The 14,413-nt window shown below is 50.1% G+C and overlaps 2 protein-coding genes across 2 annotated transcripts; one reads left to right on the forward strand and one right to left on the reverse strand.

Annotated features, from left to right (window-relative positions):
* Positions 1–7,978: 7,978 nt before the first annotated feature.
* On the forward strand, positions 7,979–12,636 carry si:ch1073-390k14.1 (deoxyribodipyrimidine photo-lyase). Its single transcript, XM_047033716.1, has 9 exons — positions 7,979–8,752; positions 8,892–9,477; positions 9,572–9,871; positions 10,020–10,192; positions 10,294–10,378; positions 10,514–10,746; positions 10,950–11,144; positions 11,251–11,476; positions 11,621–12,636. The coding sequence occupies exons 1-9, from the start codon at positions 8,525–8,527 to the stop codon at positions 12,157–12,159; spliced, it is 2,565 nt and encodes an 854-aa protein (XP_046889672.1). The 5' UTR covers positions 7,979–8,524; the 3' UTR covers positions 12,160–12,636.
* LOC124476547 (glycine cleavage system H protein, mitochondrial-like) lies at positions 12,530–14,312 on the reverse strand. Its single transcript, XM_047033749.1, has 5 exons — positions 14,022–14,312; positions 13,739–13,821; positions 13,510–13,573; positions 13,277–13,408; positions 12,530–13,155 (listed from the first exon to the last, which is right to left on the reverse strand). The coding sequence occupies exons 1-5, from the start codon at positions 14,170–14,172 to the stop codon at positions 13,058–13,060; spliced, it is 528 nt and encodes a 175-aa protein (XP_046889705.1). The 5' UTR covers positions 14,173–14,312; the 3' UTR covers positions 12,530–13,057.
* Between the last annotated feature and the right edge of the window lie 101 nt (positions 14,313–14,413).

Here is a 14,413-nt window from a genome sequence, read left to right on the forward strand (position 1 = left end):
TTAAGGGAAAGAGAGAGAGGGAGAGAAAGACATTTTCATCCTTCACATCTCTGGAGTGGAAAGCCCCATGGGGCCCGGTGCAGGTGCAGGTTTGGTCGGTCACGTGTGAAAGGAGTCCTCGCATCACGGAGGTGCACGCTAGTCATCCGTGAACGTCTGTCTCATCTCCTCCCGGATCGCCAGCCCGTTATCTCTCAGCCACAGTGAGGACCCTGCTAGCTGGTAGGAGCCTGTGCGGATAGTACTAGAGGGGGGGGGGGGGGGGAATAAGAGCATGGGGCCTAGTTGGTTGTACGAGGGGGGGGGGGGGGGGGGGGGGGGGGGGGGGAGTTTGTTCTCAAACCGTCGGTTTGAGAACAAAAGCAAAAGTGAATGTGCGGAGGGGGCAGAGGGACAGAGATGGTCATGTGGCTGATAGCCATCTTGGGAAGTCACCCCGATAAAGTGATCCCCCCCTCCCCCTCTTAATCAAATGAGTACTCTGCAGCTGGTGGGGCTGCGGCAAAAAGGGGGGTACAGGGGGTGGGCTTGAGGGATGGCGTGAAATTATTGCCTGCTGGTGTATATGTGACGCTGGGGGTTGGTGGGGGGATGGGAGGGGGGGGCTGGAGGGGGGTGTAATATCATTGCCTGCTGGTGTATCTGTGATGTGGGGGGGGGGGGGGGGGGGGGGTGGGGGCTCATTTAGATTTAGATTGGTTATGTGAGGAGAGAGCTGAAAGGCCAGCTCATGTTTATGCATGAGTCCCAGAGCGTAGTTCCTCAGCTGAGCTCCCAGTTAAAGGGACAGGGCAGAAATTTCACACGCACAGTTCTGTTTCACATGATAAGACTCCAGACCCAGTATGGCACGGTGTGCTATCAGATTTCAATCTCTGTGTGTGCTATGCATATGCATGTCTGGTCAGGTAGTATGGCTTAGTAGACATCAACAGTGACCGTTTGTACTCGTTGACGCCTCTGTTCAACAAAGGTACAATTTTTAATCATGACAGGTCACATCTGCCGAGAGTGCCCTGTGATTACTCTGCTGTTATACTTTCAGAATATACACACTCTCAAACACACACACACACAGACACACAGACACACACACTCACATATTATACTGTAGGACAGTAATCAGTAAATGTCTTTGAAGGAGAGTTTGTTCAGCACTTCATCAGGTATAAAGTGGTTTTTATTTGGAGATGTGGTCCCTATCCATCTTTTAAATGACTTTTTAATGGTCGTCAGGCCATACTAATCAATCATGAGAGAGCTTCCCTGGTAGCTTCAAATAGAGTCTATTTATAATAGGAACTTTCTGGAGCAGAAACAGATTCTCAGCACATGATTCCAGGGACATATACTATATATCCATGCAGTTAAACAGTAAGAATGTGCTTTTCAACGGAACATTCTCATATACTGTATTTATTGCCTTTCCCCAACATCCTACATCGAGCTGGACGACGAGAGCTGTAAAACCCCTTTGGATTCTCTCTCTTTGTCCTCCAGTCTGTGGATCCCCCCACACAGGGTAGATACAATCAGTCCATAAAGATGGTATTTTCATTCCCCTTTGTCACAACACTCATTTTTATGATTATTTTCTGTGCTTTTCGTGACCCCCCCTCCCATACAAGCACACCCACACATCTGACCCCCCCCCCCCCCCACCCACTCAGTACTTTACATCCATAATGAGATCCAAATAAGCATCCGCGGGGCCGCTCCTATGCCACGCGTCACTGTGTGAATATTACTCACACTTATTAGCTGAATTATGTTAATCTTTACACCCTCTGCCCACAGACAACAGAATCACCATCACAGGGGGTGCAGTCGTGTGCGCGAGTGTGTGTGTGTGTGCGTACGCGTGTCAGCTTTGAGCGACTGTCATGTCGCTCGACCGATCTGCATGTGAAAGGCGTTGCTAATGACATCACTTATGCTAAAGGGGAATCGCACACACCTTGACGTACACACGCGTAGACGAAGTGGGGTCACAAAGCCAACGTGAGATATGCCTCGCCTGGATCAAATATCTTCCACTCCGGCACTAGCCAAAGGAGGCCTCACCTCTAGTCACTCAGGAAGACATTTGAAAAGTCCCATTACATTATTCATTTAGGTCAATGGAATGTTTCGATAATCACAACCAGGTAATGAACATAGTGAATAGGTTATTGGTGAGTTTTCAGCCCTTCATACAATGCTTGTCCTCTCTTAGCCTGAGACATGGATGGGACCCCTGTTGGAATGACTGATTGAGTCTGACACATTTTAATTACGCCCAAATTAAATGAATCGGCTGGCAGACTATAAAACATTGCTGTTTAATAACGAGTCCTTGCCTTTTCCTCTCTCCTCATCCAATCCCATTTCAGCGGCCCGCACCACATAACCTCTCTCTGTTTAATGATATGCAAATGAATTTGCATGAACCCCGCGATCCCGTGCGATGATTAAACTGAGATGACATTAGCTCCCTGCAGTGCTCAGGCTCCAGTCAGTGTGTCTGTCTGTCCCCATATCTTCCCTATCTCCCCCCCCCCATCCACACACAGCTGAAAATGAGTCTTTATGTCTCCAGTCCCTCACTGTATTTTTTCTGCTACAGGCTCTACATCCAGCCGGAGAAACAGGCTTAGTCTCATGTTAGACTCTTGTTGGACTCTTCCATAGATGTTGGTGAATGTTGAGACGTAAAGAGCGTGACTCAAATGAAGGTTTTGCTCCTTCCTTATTGATCGGAGATACGTAGCGTACCACAACACACAGTTTTGTGAACTGAAGTTTGATGTTAAACAGAGGCAACACCACTCTGCTGGTAGAAGCATCGTGTCACCCCCCCCCCCCCCCCCCCACCCCCACCTTCTCTGTTTTCCCTCCTCCAATGCTCTCTTCATTGCAGTGTGAATCTGGCTCCGCCTCCTCCGTCGTTTATTGTACTCCATTTGCATAATGAAGCCCGCTCTTAATTAAGATCCCACTGGAGTCTGGAGCCAAGGATGAAGGGAGGACGAATAGGGGGAAGGAATGAGGGGAGGGAGGGCGGGGCTGGATGCTCCTTGGTTGCCAGAAAGAGAGAATTAGCATATCCGCTCGTATCCAACCATGAGACGCAATAAAAAAATACAAAAAATAAAAGCGTTGACGAGCGATTAAATCACTAATTATGATGGGCTGTTGAAATTAGTGTGTGTCTGTTAATTAGGCGTCGATGGGATGCCCAGACAAGCGCCCGCCCATGGTGCCTGCAGCCGTCTGACTGGCAGGAGAAACCCTCATCCTGACAACACCCCCCCCCCTCTCCCTTTAAGTCTGGCAAGTCTGTGTAGAGTATCCCTTTAAGACCCATTCATTCCTGTCAGTGTGCATCGGTGCTAACTCCTCTTCCTCTTCTATCTCCACAGCCTCCCTGTTCTCTCCTTCCCTCTCACATCTCCTCCTCTCCTGGAAACATGCAGTTGATGGCCCAGATGACCATCCATCTCCTTCCTTCTCCAGCTGTGCCCGGCTGTGCCATAGCATGAACAGCCGCGGGCTAGCTAGCCACGTTGGCACAGCGGAGACACATGTCTCATCCCGCCTGCCCGCCATGGACTTCGGTCGCATTCGCCAGCCTGTTCCAAAACGTTCCGTGACCATGTGGTGTGTGTGTGGCGCCGTTTTCTGTATGCATCTGGTCGTGCCTGTGGCTGTCTGCTAGCTTGACGTTGGCACCCTGCCATGTCAGCTTCTTTTTCACCCCCGGAAGAAATGCCATCGCGGAATCCATCGAAAGCGCCTGGGAGCTCCAGCCACCGTATGGGTATGGAAGAGTGTGTTATCTCGGTTTGGCACGATGCCATCTTTCTCTGTCCTCGCCGAACCTGAAAAGATGCCATAGCTGAGCCGCTGGCAACGGTTGCCCGGGCCCCTTCTCGTGGCTCAGCGTACAAACAAACAAATGTTGAGTGGTGCCAAGTCCTCCAAGGTGAGTCCGCTGTCTCTGCCGTCAGCTCTGAGGGCTCTGGTTGGCAACAGCACCCACAAGCTGGCACACGACGTGGGCAAGAAGAGGGACGGAGAAAGGGGAACGGCGGCAGAGGACCCGTCTACGTTGGCACCGTTCCCGGTTGGCATCAACGGTCTTCGCCGTACCCGAGCCCAAGCCTCAAATGATTCGCCGTTTGTCATTCTATTCATCCCTCCATCCACGTTCTTTCTCCTTCTCCATCCCTCTCCGAGTGGCCAGTCTGTGTGATGATCCTAGTGTGGCAGCATGGAGGTTCTGTCTATGGTCCTCCCCGTTCCTCTTCCTTTCTTATCCGCCTCGCCCCCTCGCCCGTGCCCATGCCCGCCCCTGCTCCAGCCCTGACTGGATGGCACTGTGCCAACCTGCAGCTGCCATAGCTCTCATTTGTAGCTCATCCCTCGTTCGCCCTTCCCCCCTGTCTCCATACCTCCCTGTTTGCTCTCCCTCCCTCTCTGTGGGTTTCTTGCTCTCTCTCTCTCTCTCTCTCTCTCTCTCTCTCTCTCTCTCTCTCTCTCTCTCTCTCTCTCTCTCTCTCTCTCTCTCTCTCTCTCTCTCTCTCTCTCTACTCCCTAACTATCTCTCGCTTCTGGACTCCCCTTAACTACTGCATTTTCCTCTGACATCTTTGCAAGATTACCCTGGGCTTCTGACCCCACTCTGAAATCCTCTGCTCGGTCTTCTTCATTACCTAGCCTCTACGTCTCTAATCTGCTGGCTGAGGGAATGTCCTGTGTGTGCAGGTAATTACAGTAGAGCTGCCACAGCTCCAATGTGACTATTCTTATTCCACAGAGAGATGGAGCCCTGAGTTGGTAGAAAACCCCTTATGTTGTTTTAATTAACCAATCCCAGTCCCCCATCCCCCATGTCCCCGTCCACTCCTGAGCTCCAGGTTTAGCTGGAACGCAGAAGGCTGTGATCACGGGCTAATCTCCCAGCAAGATCTTTGCACGACGCGCTCTTCCGCCTGACGATAGACGATCTCGTGTTTTTCCACGAAAACACTCTTTTGACAGCAAACAAAGACCCCGACCCATTTTGGCAATAACGGAAACACTTTCATTAGTATACTACATAATGCTGCGGGTATGCAAATGAGGGGTGAAATTTATGCAGGGAATGAGGGGAGGGGCCAAATCCCCCATTCTGCTCTCTGTTATCCCTCTCCAGCCCTTAACCCTCTCCACTCAACGTCCTCGTCTTCTTCACGCTCTCTTCCTCACTCTCCTTATCCACTAGACTTTTCTCCACCTCGCCCCCAAGCTTTCAGGGTTGCCACTTGGTCTCCAGCCGGGCTTGTCAGCTGGCTTCGTCCTCGGCTCCTCTCCCTTCGTCTCTGGCGTGTGTCTGAGCTCAGGAGTGTCCTTTGCAAACACGTTTTCCCATTGCCCGCAGACACACGCTGTATAAACAGTCGAGTGTTTGAACAAGGTTATGAACACGGAATGATCTACCCGCGTGCATGAGTGCGCATGTGTATGTTTGTGTGCGTGCGTGCATGTGTGGACTGTTAACAAAACCCCTCTGGTTCCGGCCTTTATGTATTTCTCTCGGTTTCTGTGTTGGTGTGTTTGAGTGTGCTATCATGTGTGGCCCTCATTTACCGGTGATACAAATTCGGTGTGTGATGGGACCATGTTGAGACGCCCTATGAGAAGCCTTACTGCTGTCTAAGATAAACACCTTTATTACCACCGGCTCCCTTGGCAATCACCATAGCAACACACCATGGCACCCACGTGAGGTGCATAGTAAGAATCTTCCCCGAGTCAGACTGAGAGACAGCCACACACAACATTCGACTGAATCCGAACCTTGCAACACACAACGTCCTCCAGTAATGTAGAAAACAGTGGCCACGTCTGACTTGTTTAGATAGCTTTTCATCCACGGGTACCTCCAACACACTCTCTCTCTCTCTCTCTCGCTCTCTCTCGCTCTCTCTCTCTCTCTCTCTGGTCTTGACTTTAACAGGTCCTGATGAACCACAGTCAATGATTCTAATGAGCTATCGATCACCGTGGGAAAACACAGCGACACAGAAAGAATGAGAAGACAGAGAGAAAGAGAGAGAGAGAGGGATAGAAGGATAGACAGACAGACACAAACAGACAGACAGACAGACAGACAGACAGACAGAAAAATTGAGGTAGAGTATAACAGAGAGAAAGAGATAATCAGACAGGAATGAATACCGCAACGGTGGACATGCAAGACACTATGTGCAGGACAGTTTATCAATATCTGCCTGCATTTATATGATACTCAATTTCTCAAATATACTTCCATGGGCTGGAATGAGGACTGTGCTTTAACCTCGACCAGAAAGAAAGAGGGAGAGCTATCCTCAATGGCCTGACTGAACAAATGTCCGACTGCAGTTCGGTCTTGACAAAGCCCAGATGCCATGAGAGTAGCAGTGAGGTTGTGTCTCTATTCCTCTCGCTGTCCTAATGTGGTACATGAGGAGGCAGCCGGTTGGGAGGGGGAGGTTTGCGTGTGTGTCGTGTGTGCGGTGTGTGTGGTGTGTGCGGTGTGAGTTGTGTGCATGTGGTGCGAGCGGTGTGGGCTGCTGTTGCTGATAATGAAATGCAGCGGGGAACAAAGAGCTTGGGCCTCTATTCTCCTCTCTGCTGCCTCATTTCAGTCAGTCTGAGGGACTGTGTGTGCATATGTGTGTGTGTGTGTGTGTCTGTGTGTATTAGACCCCTCCCCTCCTCCTGTTAGTATTCTGCATGGTAGATCCCCCTAATGTAATAACTGTGTCTGCATGTCTAATTTACAGCAGGAGAGAGTAAATAGCCTGTGGTTAATTACAGTATGTTTGTGTGCATGTGTGTATGCTCCTCTGTATGTGTGTGTATGCATGTGTGTTCTCGGGGAAGGGGGGGGCGGGGTTGGCATGTATATTTGTGTGTCTTCATGCGCGTGGGTGTGTCAGAATGATTTATGAGTTGCAAATAGCTACACCAGTGGCCGTTTCTCCTCACTTAGTTTTTAATCTGTCTTTCCATTAATTTTCCTGGAGACGTTATTATGGTTTTATAGGTGCGCGCACAAGTGTGTGCATGTGAGCGCACGTGTACGTGTTAATGAGACATTGCTGTGGACGTGTGCACCTTTCGGAAGAATTGAGGTTTGGATTGTACATTGTGTGCTGTCTTCCTCTTTTTTCTCCTATCCTATCCTCTCCACTCCTCTCCACTCCTCTCCACTCCTCTCCACTCCTCTCCTCTCTCCTCTCTTCTTCTCTCCTCTCCTCTCCTCTCTTCACTCCTCTCCTCTCTTCTTCTCTCCTCTTCTCTCTCCTCTCCTCTCTCCTTCTCTCCTCTCTACATCCTTTCTCCCCATCTCTTCTCTTGTCTCCCCTCTCCACAACTCTCTTTTATCCTCACCCCACTGAGAACCTCTCTGAGGACAGATCTTTATTGACAGTACATGGCAGCACATGGAAACAGCAGGTCAATCCGTTTAGCCCGGAGGCCGATTCACCAATTCACCAATTTGTCAGTGTTAGTTTGAGAAAGAAAAGCAGCTAATCTCTCCTCTCTGCTCTCTATTGATCACACACTTAGACTCCACTTCACTGTCTAAACACTATCGATCCCTTGCTCTCTCTCTCTTTTTTAACCTTCTACAGCTCACTCTCTCATACATTTCTTCACATACACTGGGATTCTCAGACAGTGCGAAGGTCTATGGTAGAGCTGAGAGATTCACTGCCTATAGTACACTGGAATTGGAAATGGAGTCTGCTTACTGCAATGCAGTAGGCCTATGTAATACAGATTGTTTTATAATACTGTTTTATGAAACTGGTCCATGAAAGAATGAGTAGGGAATTTAAAAGACTGGGAAGGGAATGTTGGCATGACATGAAATATTTTTGGTTTTATGACTTGAATATGACTAGAATTCTCCCCAAAAGCCATGAAGCCTTTTTTTCCAACGATGAAACAGGTTTTTGATGAGATCCAAATGTTGTAATTTGTTAGACTTGTGAGACCCCTACTGGTAAAACATTGGTGGTGGAGATGCATTTGTTTCGACAACAAAGTCTCGTCAACAGTCGATTATCTTGTTGCTATTAGAACATCTTTTCATTCAACGAATCTACCTCCTTGATTGGCCAGTGAATTCGTTGTTTTCGATGTGTGCACATGCTTTCGTTAATTCCGTGAAAATGTAACAAAACATACGTTCAGTACCAGTAAAATAACCCTAGTTCTCAAAACATTGCTGGTATTTCTGGCACGGTCCGGATAGAAATAGTCGAACGAACTCTAGACGGTTCTGACGCAAATAGCAGTCTCGTAGTAGAAGAACATCTTTGTCGCTTACAAAACACGTGTGAAAGGCTTGTGTAACTGAATCAGCTGTTGAATAACACAAAATGTGTGTTATGTTCAGTGGGAAGAACAGTGAAGTACCTGAAGTTATTCCCCCAATATTATGAGCAGCATATGATTTTCCGGCTAAGAAAACATCGGAGACTTCGTGAAAAGGTGATCTTGAAAAATGTCTTCAGCAGACAGCGGTGAAGACACTCAGACCTTGGTTCGGCAGATGATGAGAGACCTCTTGTTGGGTAGAGAGGATCCGCAGGGCTTCTTCGGTCTGTTCTTGTCGCTGATGGGACACCACGACACCCGGGCACAGTTCCTGTCCCTCATCCAGCCACTGTCCTCGACACACAGCGCCCTACACTCCAACCTCACCTCCATGTATTTGGAGTACTTCTCCGTGGTAGGACTAACGTGTGTGTGTGTGTGTGTGTGTGTGTGTGTGTGTGTGTGAAAGAGAGAGAGAGAGAAAATGACTGTTAGAATTGTGTTGTTTTAGACATTGGCTGTCCTTTCGTGAACTATTCTTTCTCCCATGACAGGATGAGAACGACGTTTTAGAAGCTACTCTGGCTCTCTCCATGCTGGAGCACAAAGACCGCCAGCAGAGGCCATCAAAACCTGCGTCATCCCAGCCTGGAGCTCAGGGTTATAGACATTCCCAGACACAGCCGGTAGCCCGGGGTCACACCAGCTCTAACTCAGTGCCCCAGCCTCTGGTGGGGAGCTATGCAAAGGTGGTAGTGGCAGGCAGCCATGCACAGATTCTGGGCGCTTTGATAACTCCACACAATGTAGCATATTGTTCTGCTGACTCACTAGAGTCTAAGCATGAAAAATCCAAAGATGATGTCACGACAGAAGAGGAACACATGAACCAATCAGAGAAGCCAAAGCGCTCCAGGAACCGGCGGCGGCGTAAAGGGTGTGGTCAGCAGGTGGTGGGTTTATCCCACAACCCTTCACCCCCTCCCCCTGTGCTGCTCTGGTTCCGCAGGGATCTTCGTCTCTGTGACAACCCGGCTCTGATTGGCTCACTGGAGGTAGGCGCTCCTGTCATTCCTGTTTTCATCTGGAGCCCTGAGGAGGAGGAGGGGCCAGGGGTTACTGTTGCGATGGGAGGAGCCTGTAAGTACAATTGTAAATTATCAACATCATGTTTGTGTTTCCTTAGCCTCAGACTCTCGCTGTATGCATGTCCTTTGTCTCTCGCCCCCTCCAGCTAAATTCTGGCTCCACCAAGCGCTGGCCTGTCTCAGCTCCTCTCTGGAGAACATCGGCAGCCATCTTGTCTTCCGGGAGGAGGCAGGAGAGGGGTCGTCTCTGAAGGCAATCAGGGGACTCCTTAAGGAAACGGGGGCGAGGACGGTGGTGGCCAGCGCCCTGTACGAGCCCTGGCTGAAGGCGCGGGATGAGGAGCTGGTGTTCACTCTGTTGAAGGAGGAGGTGGAGTGTAGGATGGTCCATTCCTACTGTCTGAGGGAGCCCTACTCTGTCAGCACTCAGGGGGTGGGACTACGAGGTTGGTCACACGGGTCAACTGGAGAGCTCCACGTTGTGGTGCTGCTGCTGTCATTAGTGTGTGTCGCCGCCGAAGGGTTAAGGTCTCAAAGAGTTAGCCGACGATGTCTTGCTCCTCTGACCTCTCCCGGTTCCTGCTGTCCCTCTAGGTATTGGTTCAGTGTCCCACTTCATGAGCTGCTGTCAGCAGAACCCGGGTTCTGGTCTGGGGGCTCCCCTGGACCCGCCCTCCTCGCTGCCCTCCCCCTCTCTCTGGCCTCAGGGCTGCCCCCTGGACAAGCTGGGACTGGCGCGCATGCCGCGCAGGAAGGATGGCACGATGGTCAGTAACTAGACCCCCCCCCCCACACACATTAAAAAAGCATACGCACCATAACAGTGAGTATATGGTGAGGACTGTGTTGTGTGTGTGTGTGTGTTCAGATTGACTGGGCAGCTAACATCCGTACCTCTTGGGACTTCAGTGAGGTGGGGGCCCAGGCACGACTAGAGGCTTTCTTACAGGACGGTGAGGCACTCTTACACGAGTGAGCAGCACACACGCGCATGCCCTCGAAATGTGCCATCACTCTGCCATTGACCTGCGTTCACGAGTCGGCACTGTGGATCCAAATGAGCGTGTATGCGTTGGTGTCTGTCTCAGGTGTGTACAGGTACGAGAAGGAGTCCGGCCGGGCGGACGCCCCCAACACCAGCTGTTTGTCTCCCTACCTCCACTTTGGCCAGCTCAGCCCACGCTGGCTGCTGTGGGACACCAAGGAAGCCCGCTGCAGAACCCCCAAGTTCCAACGCAAGCTGGCCTGGAGGGACCTGGCCTACTGGCAGCTTACCCTGTTCCCAGACCTGCCTTGGGAGTCCCTGAGGCCTCCATACAAGGCAAGGACAAGCCATAATACTAATGAACGCATACGATTCTCAAGGCATTTCTCGAAACATTGAACTTAAGGGGAACTCATGTCTCACACCTATTATCTGTTATTACCCGTTATCTCTATAATATCCCTGCAGTTGGTCAGTCGTGCACTTCCGGTTTGCAGTTGGTCTGTCACAAACGTGCTTCCTGGTTTCTGCCCTATCAGGCTTTGCGCTGGAGTAGTGACCGTGGCCACCTGAGGGCGTGGCAGCGAGGGAGGACAGGCTACCCTCTGGTGGATGCAGCCATGAGACAGTTGTGGGCGACCGGCTGGATGAACAACTACATGAGACACGTGGTGGCCTCCTTCCTTATAGCCTACCTCCACCTTCCCTGGCAAGAGGGCTACCGCTGGTTCCAGGTGAATTGTGGTCTCCTAGTGGTAATGTAGTGTCACTACAAGCCAATCCCCACAAAGGGTATAGATATTGTATAAACGGTGTATAAACAGAGGTATGTTTGTGTAGGACACCCTAGTGGATGCAGATGTTGCCATAGATGCCATGATGTGGCAGAATGGAGGCATGTGCGGGCTGGACCACTGGAACTTTGTCATGCACCCTGTTTCCGCGGCGATGACCTGCGACCCTCGGGGCCACTACGTGAGAAAGTGGTGTCCCGAGCTGGCAAAGCTGCCTGATGAGTTCATCCACAAACCCTGGGTGTGTCCCGCTTCCATGCTGCGCCGCGCGGGTGAGACATGTCAACATGGCCGTCGTCAAAATGTTCCATTGCATCCACATGGGGCGGAACTCAATCGAATCTTTCATATCATGGACGAAATATGTCTATTTTCTCTCTGACCAAGGACACTCTTTTTCCTCCTGACCCGAGCAGGTGCCGTGTTGGGCCAGTCTTACCCAGACCGTGTGGTAGAAGACCTGGAGGACAGGAGGACCCGCTCGCTCCAAGATGTGGCTGTGGTACGGAAGCGCTTCGGCGAATACGTAGACCCCCATTCAGGATGTGACCTCATCCCTCTGCCCCAGCGCCTGCTCACAGAGGCCCTCGGTGTTTCTGAGGGTGGGTCGGCCAACCCCGGGAAGCCGTTCCTCCTGCCGGTCATCACACGAATGGAGTTCAAGCACCAATCAGATGATCCCGATTCGGACGCCGCCTCGAACCCCTACAACGCCGTTCTAAAGGGATACGTGAGCCGCAAGCGGGACGAAACCATCGCTTTCCTCAACCAACGAGATTTCATGGCCAGTGTGATGAACGAGGGCGCAGAGAGGAGGGAGAGGCTTGAGAGGGACCATCGGAAGATGGAGGGGCTCCCTCCCCCCCCAGTCGCCCGAGGAAGGGCCAGGCCGACCCCCACAGCCAAGGGCAGGTCCTCCACAGTGCCAGGGGGGGTCGGCACTGCACACAGATGACCCCCAAAGTCAGGAGTGAAAGCTCACATCTGCAGGTTGAGTTCAGAGACTTACCTAGACTTTAGGGGCGAAGGTCTGTTTTCAAACGTGGGTGGAACAGCTTTGTTTATGACTCAGGATGCGGCTGTTAAATAAAGCTTTCTTAGTAAAAAGTGTGTGGTGGGTGGGGGCAGATTAGCTGTTTTCAATGCTATGATGTCTCATGTCTAATGAAACCCGTGCTCCTGCTATAGGTCTTTACTATCTTTTTTTCAAGTTTATGAAAGGGCTGCATGTAGATAACGGGAAATGTTTTTTAATCTATGACCAGGATATCCTTCTACAGGAACTGTTGCTGCACACACGTTTACACTGGGACTCATGTCCTTAAAAATGTTTTTTATTCAAACTGTCCTTCAGTGAGGACTTAATATAATGCTGAAACTACAATACCTCAATATCTCTTGTTCTAAGGGAAATTAAATCTGCATTACGAAAGATGAAGTGTTTAATGGAAGTTTATTTTCATTGTACTGGTCTCATGTCCCTACTGTGGTGACAGTACGTGCAGTGCCAGCCCAGTTAGCAATAAGAACCAAAGTGCTTTCACAGTGTTTACCCCCCTCCAACCCCCAGACGGCCAGACAGGTAATACTAAGAACTCTTGGGTCCTAAATCATACATCAGTGATACGGACACGGCATCACCCCTCTCCTTGCGCAACATCTGGACCCATTCATGGAGTCATTGGCATCCCTTTACTGTATTAACTGTAGAGTGAGGATCGCTAACATTCATAAAACTATCATACTGCTCAAGTCCATGATTAGGAGCGCTGCTGTAGTTACTGTGAGAGACCCAGCTTCTCTTGTCCAGATGTGACAGAAGGTAGGGGGAGGAACGACAGGGAAGGGCCAGGCTAGTCCTCGATGGAGCGGATGTATCTCTCGTACGCTTTCTCATCCATCAGAGCATCCAGCTCAGCTGGGTTGTCAATGGTCATCTTCATCAACCAGCCTATAATAACGATAATAATAATGATACGAGATGGGATAAGTCAGGGGTCAAGACTAGAGCTCCAATACACAGGACAGAGACAGCCAGTCTGAGTGAAATCCAAGACAGTGTGCCACCTCACCGTCTTTGTAACAGGACTTATTCACGAGGCCAGGACGGTCTGCCAGCAGTGTGTTGACCTCAGTCACCTCTCCAGTCAACGGGGAGTAGAGCTCACTGGCAGCTTTCACACTCTCCAGCGCACCAAACTCATCTGTGCAGACAAGATTGGTTAGGTCGGATGCAAATTGCAAGTTGATGTAAATCTAAGGAAGTGAAAGGTCTGACGTGTTTTGTTGGACTTCTTGTTCTTACCTTGCTGGTTGAGCTTTGTGCCCACCTCAGGCAGCCCACAATAGACCACATCTCCCAGAGCCTCCTGCGTTGCAAATATGGGGACTCAACGCTTAGTATACAAAAGGAGTTTACTATGTTATGATGCAATCATCAGAAGTGCACAAACACATTCAAATGTAGACAGTCTATGTAAAATATAATCCAGAGCACCGAATGGTGGTCGGTAAAAACCGAATGGACTAGCTACCTGTGCAAAACTGCTAATCCCGACTGTACCCACTCCTTCGTCATCCACTTTAATCCATTCGTGCTTGTCTGTGAATTTGAGTGCTGTGGAATCAAGTAGATTAAAAAGATAAATGCAGGCAATCTAAAGTAGCCAGCTAATCCCACAAACAATCGGTGACACCAATGTATTCTAGTAGTATGCCTGTTATGGCTTCTTGTGACGTTAGAGTTGAAGCTCATGTCCTTTAGCCAGCGGAATGCTAACATGCTATTGCCCGTTTACAAGATCCACAAGAAAATACCTGTCGATAGTCGGCTGGCCGTCGCAACAGATCGTTGTATGTATGCTCGTGGTGCCAATCGATAGGTCAGAAACGGTGCCGACCGGGTAAGTAAGGGAAGGGCAGAGTTGAAGTTGGAAGTCAGACACCGTAGCATCACACACGCAGTCATGTTCGTCGCCTACTTATGATGACTGATGCTGCTGATTACTTCATATGGTCGCAGACTTCAAGCGTCATCTCGGGGATTTCGGGGTTTCACCTTTCTGTGTGTAGACCAGACTAACGCCTAATTGCTAAGAAGTAGGCTTAGTACTTGGATGGATTGCGTTTCATACCATGAATGTTAATAGAACATTTGCAGCCTTTTAGAAATACCCAGTCTATATCAGTGCATGAGGTTCTCTCTATAT

This window comes from Hypomesus transpacificus, chromosome 14 (assembly GCF_021917145.1).
Source record: "Hypomesus transpacificus isolate Combined female chromosome 14, fHypTra1, whole genome shotgun sequence".
NCBI lineage: Eukaryota > Metazoa > Chordata > Actinopteri > Osmeriformes > Osmeridae > Hypomesus > Hypomesus transpacificus.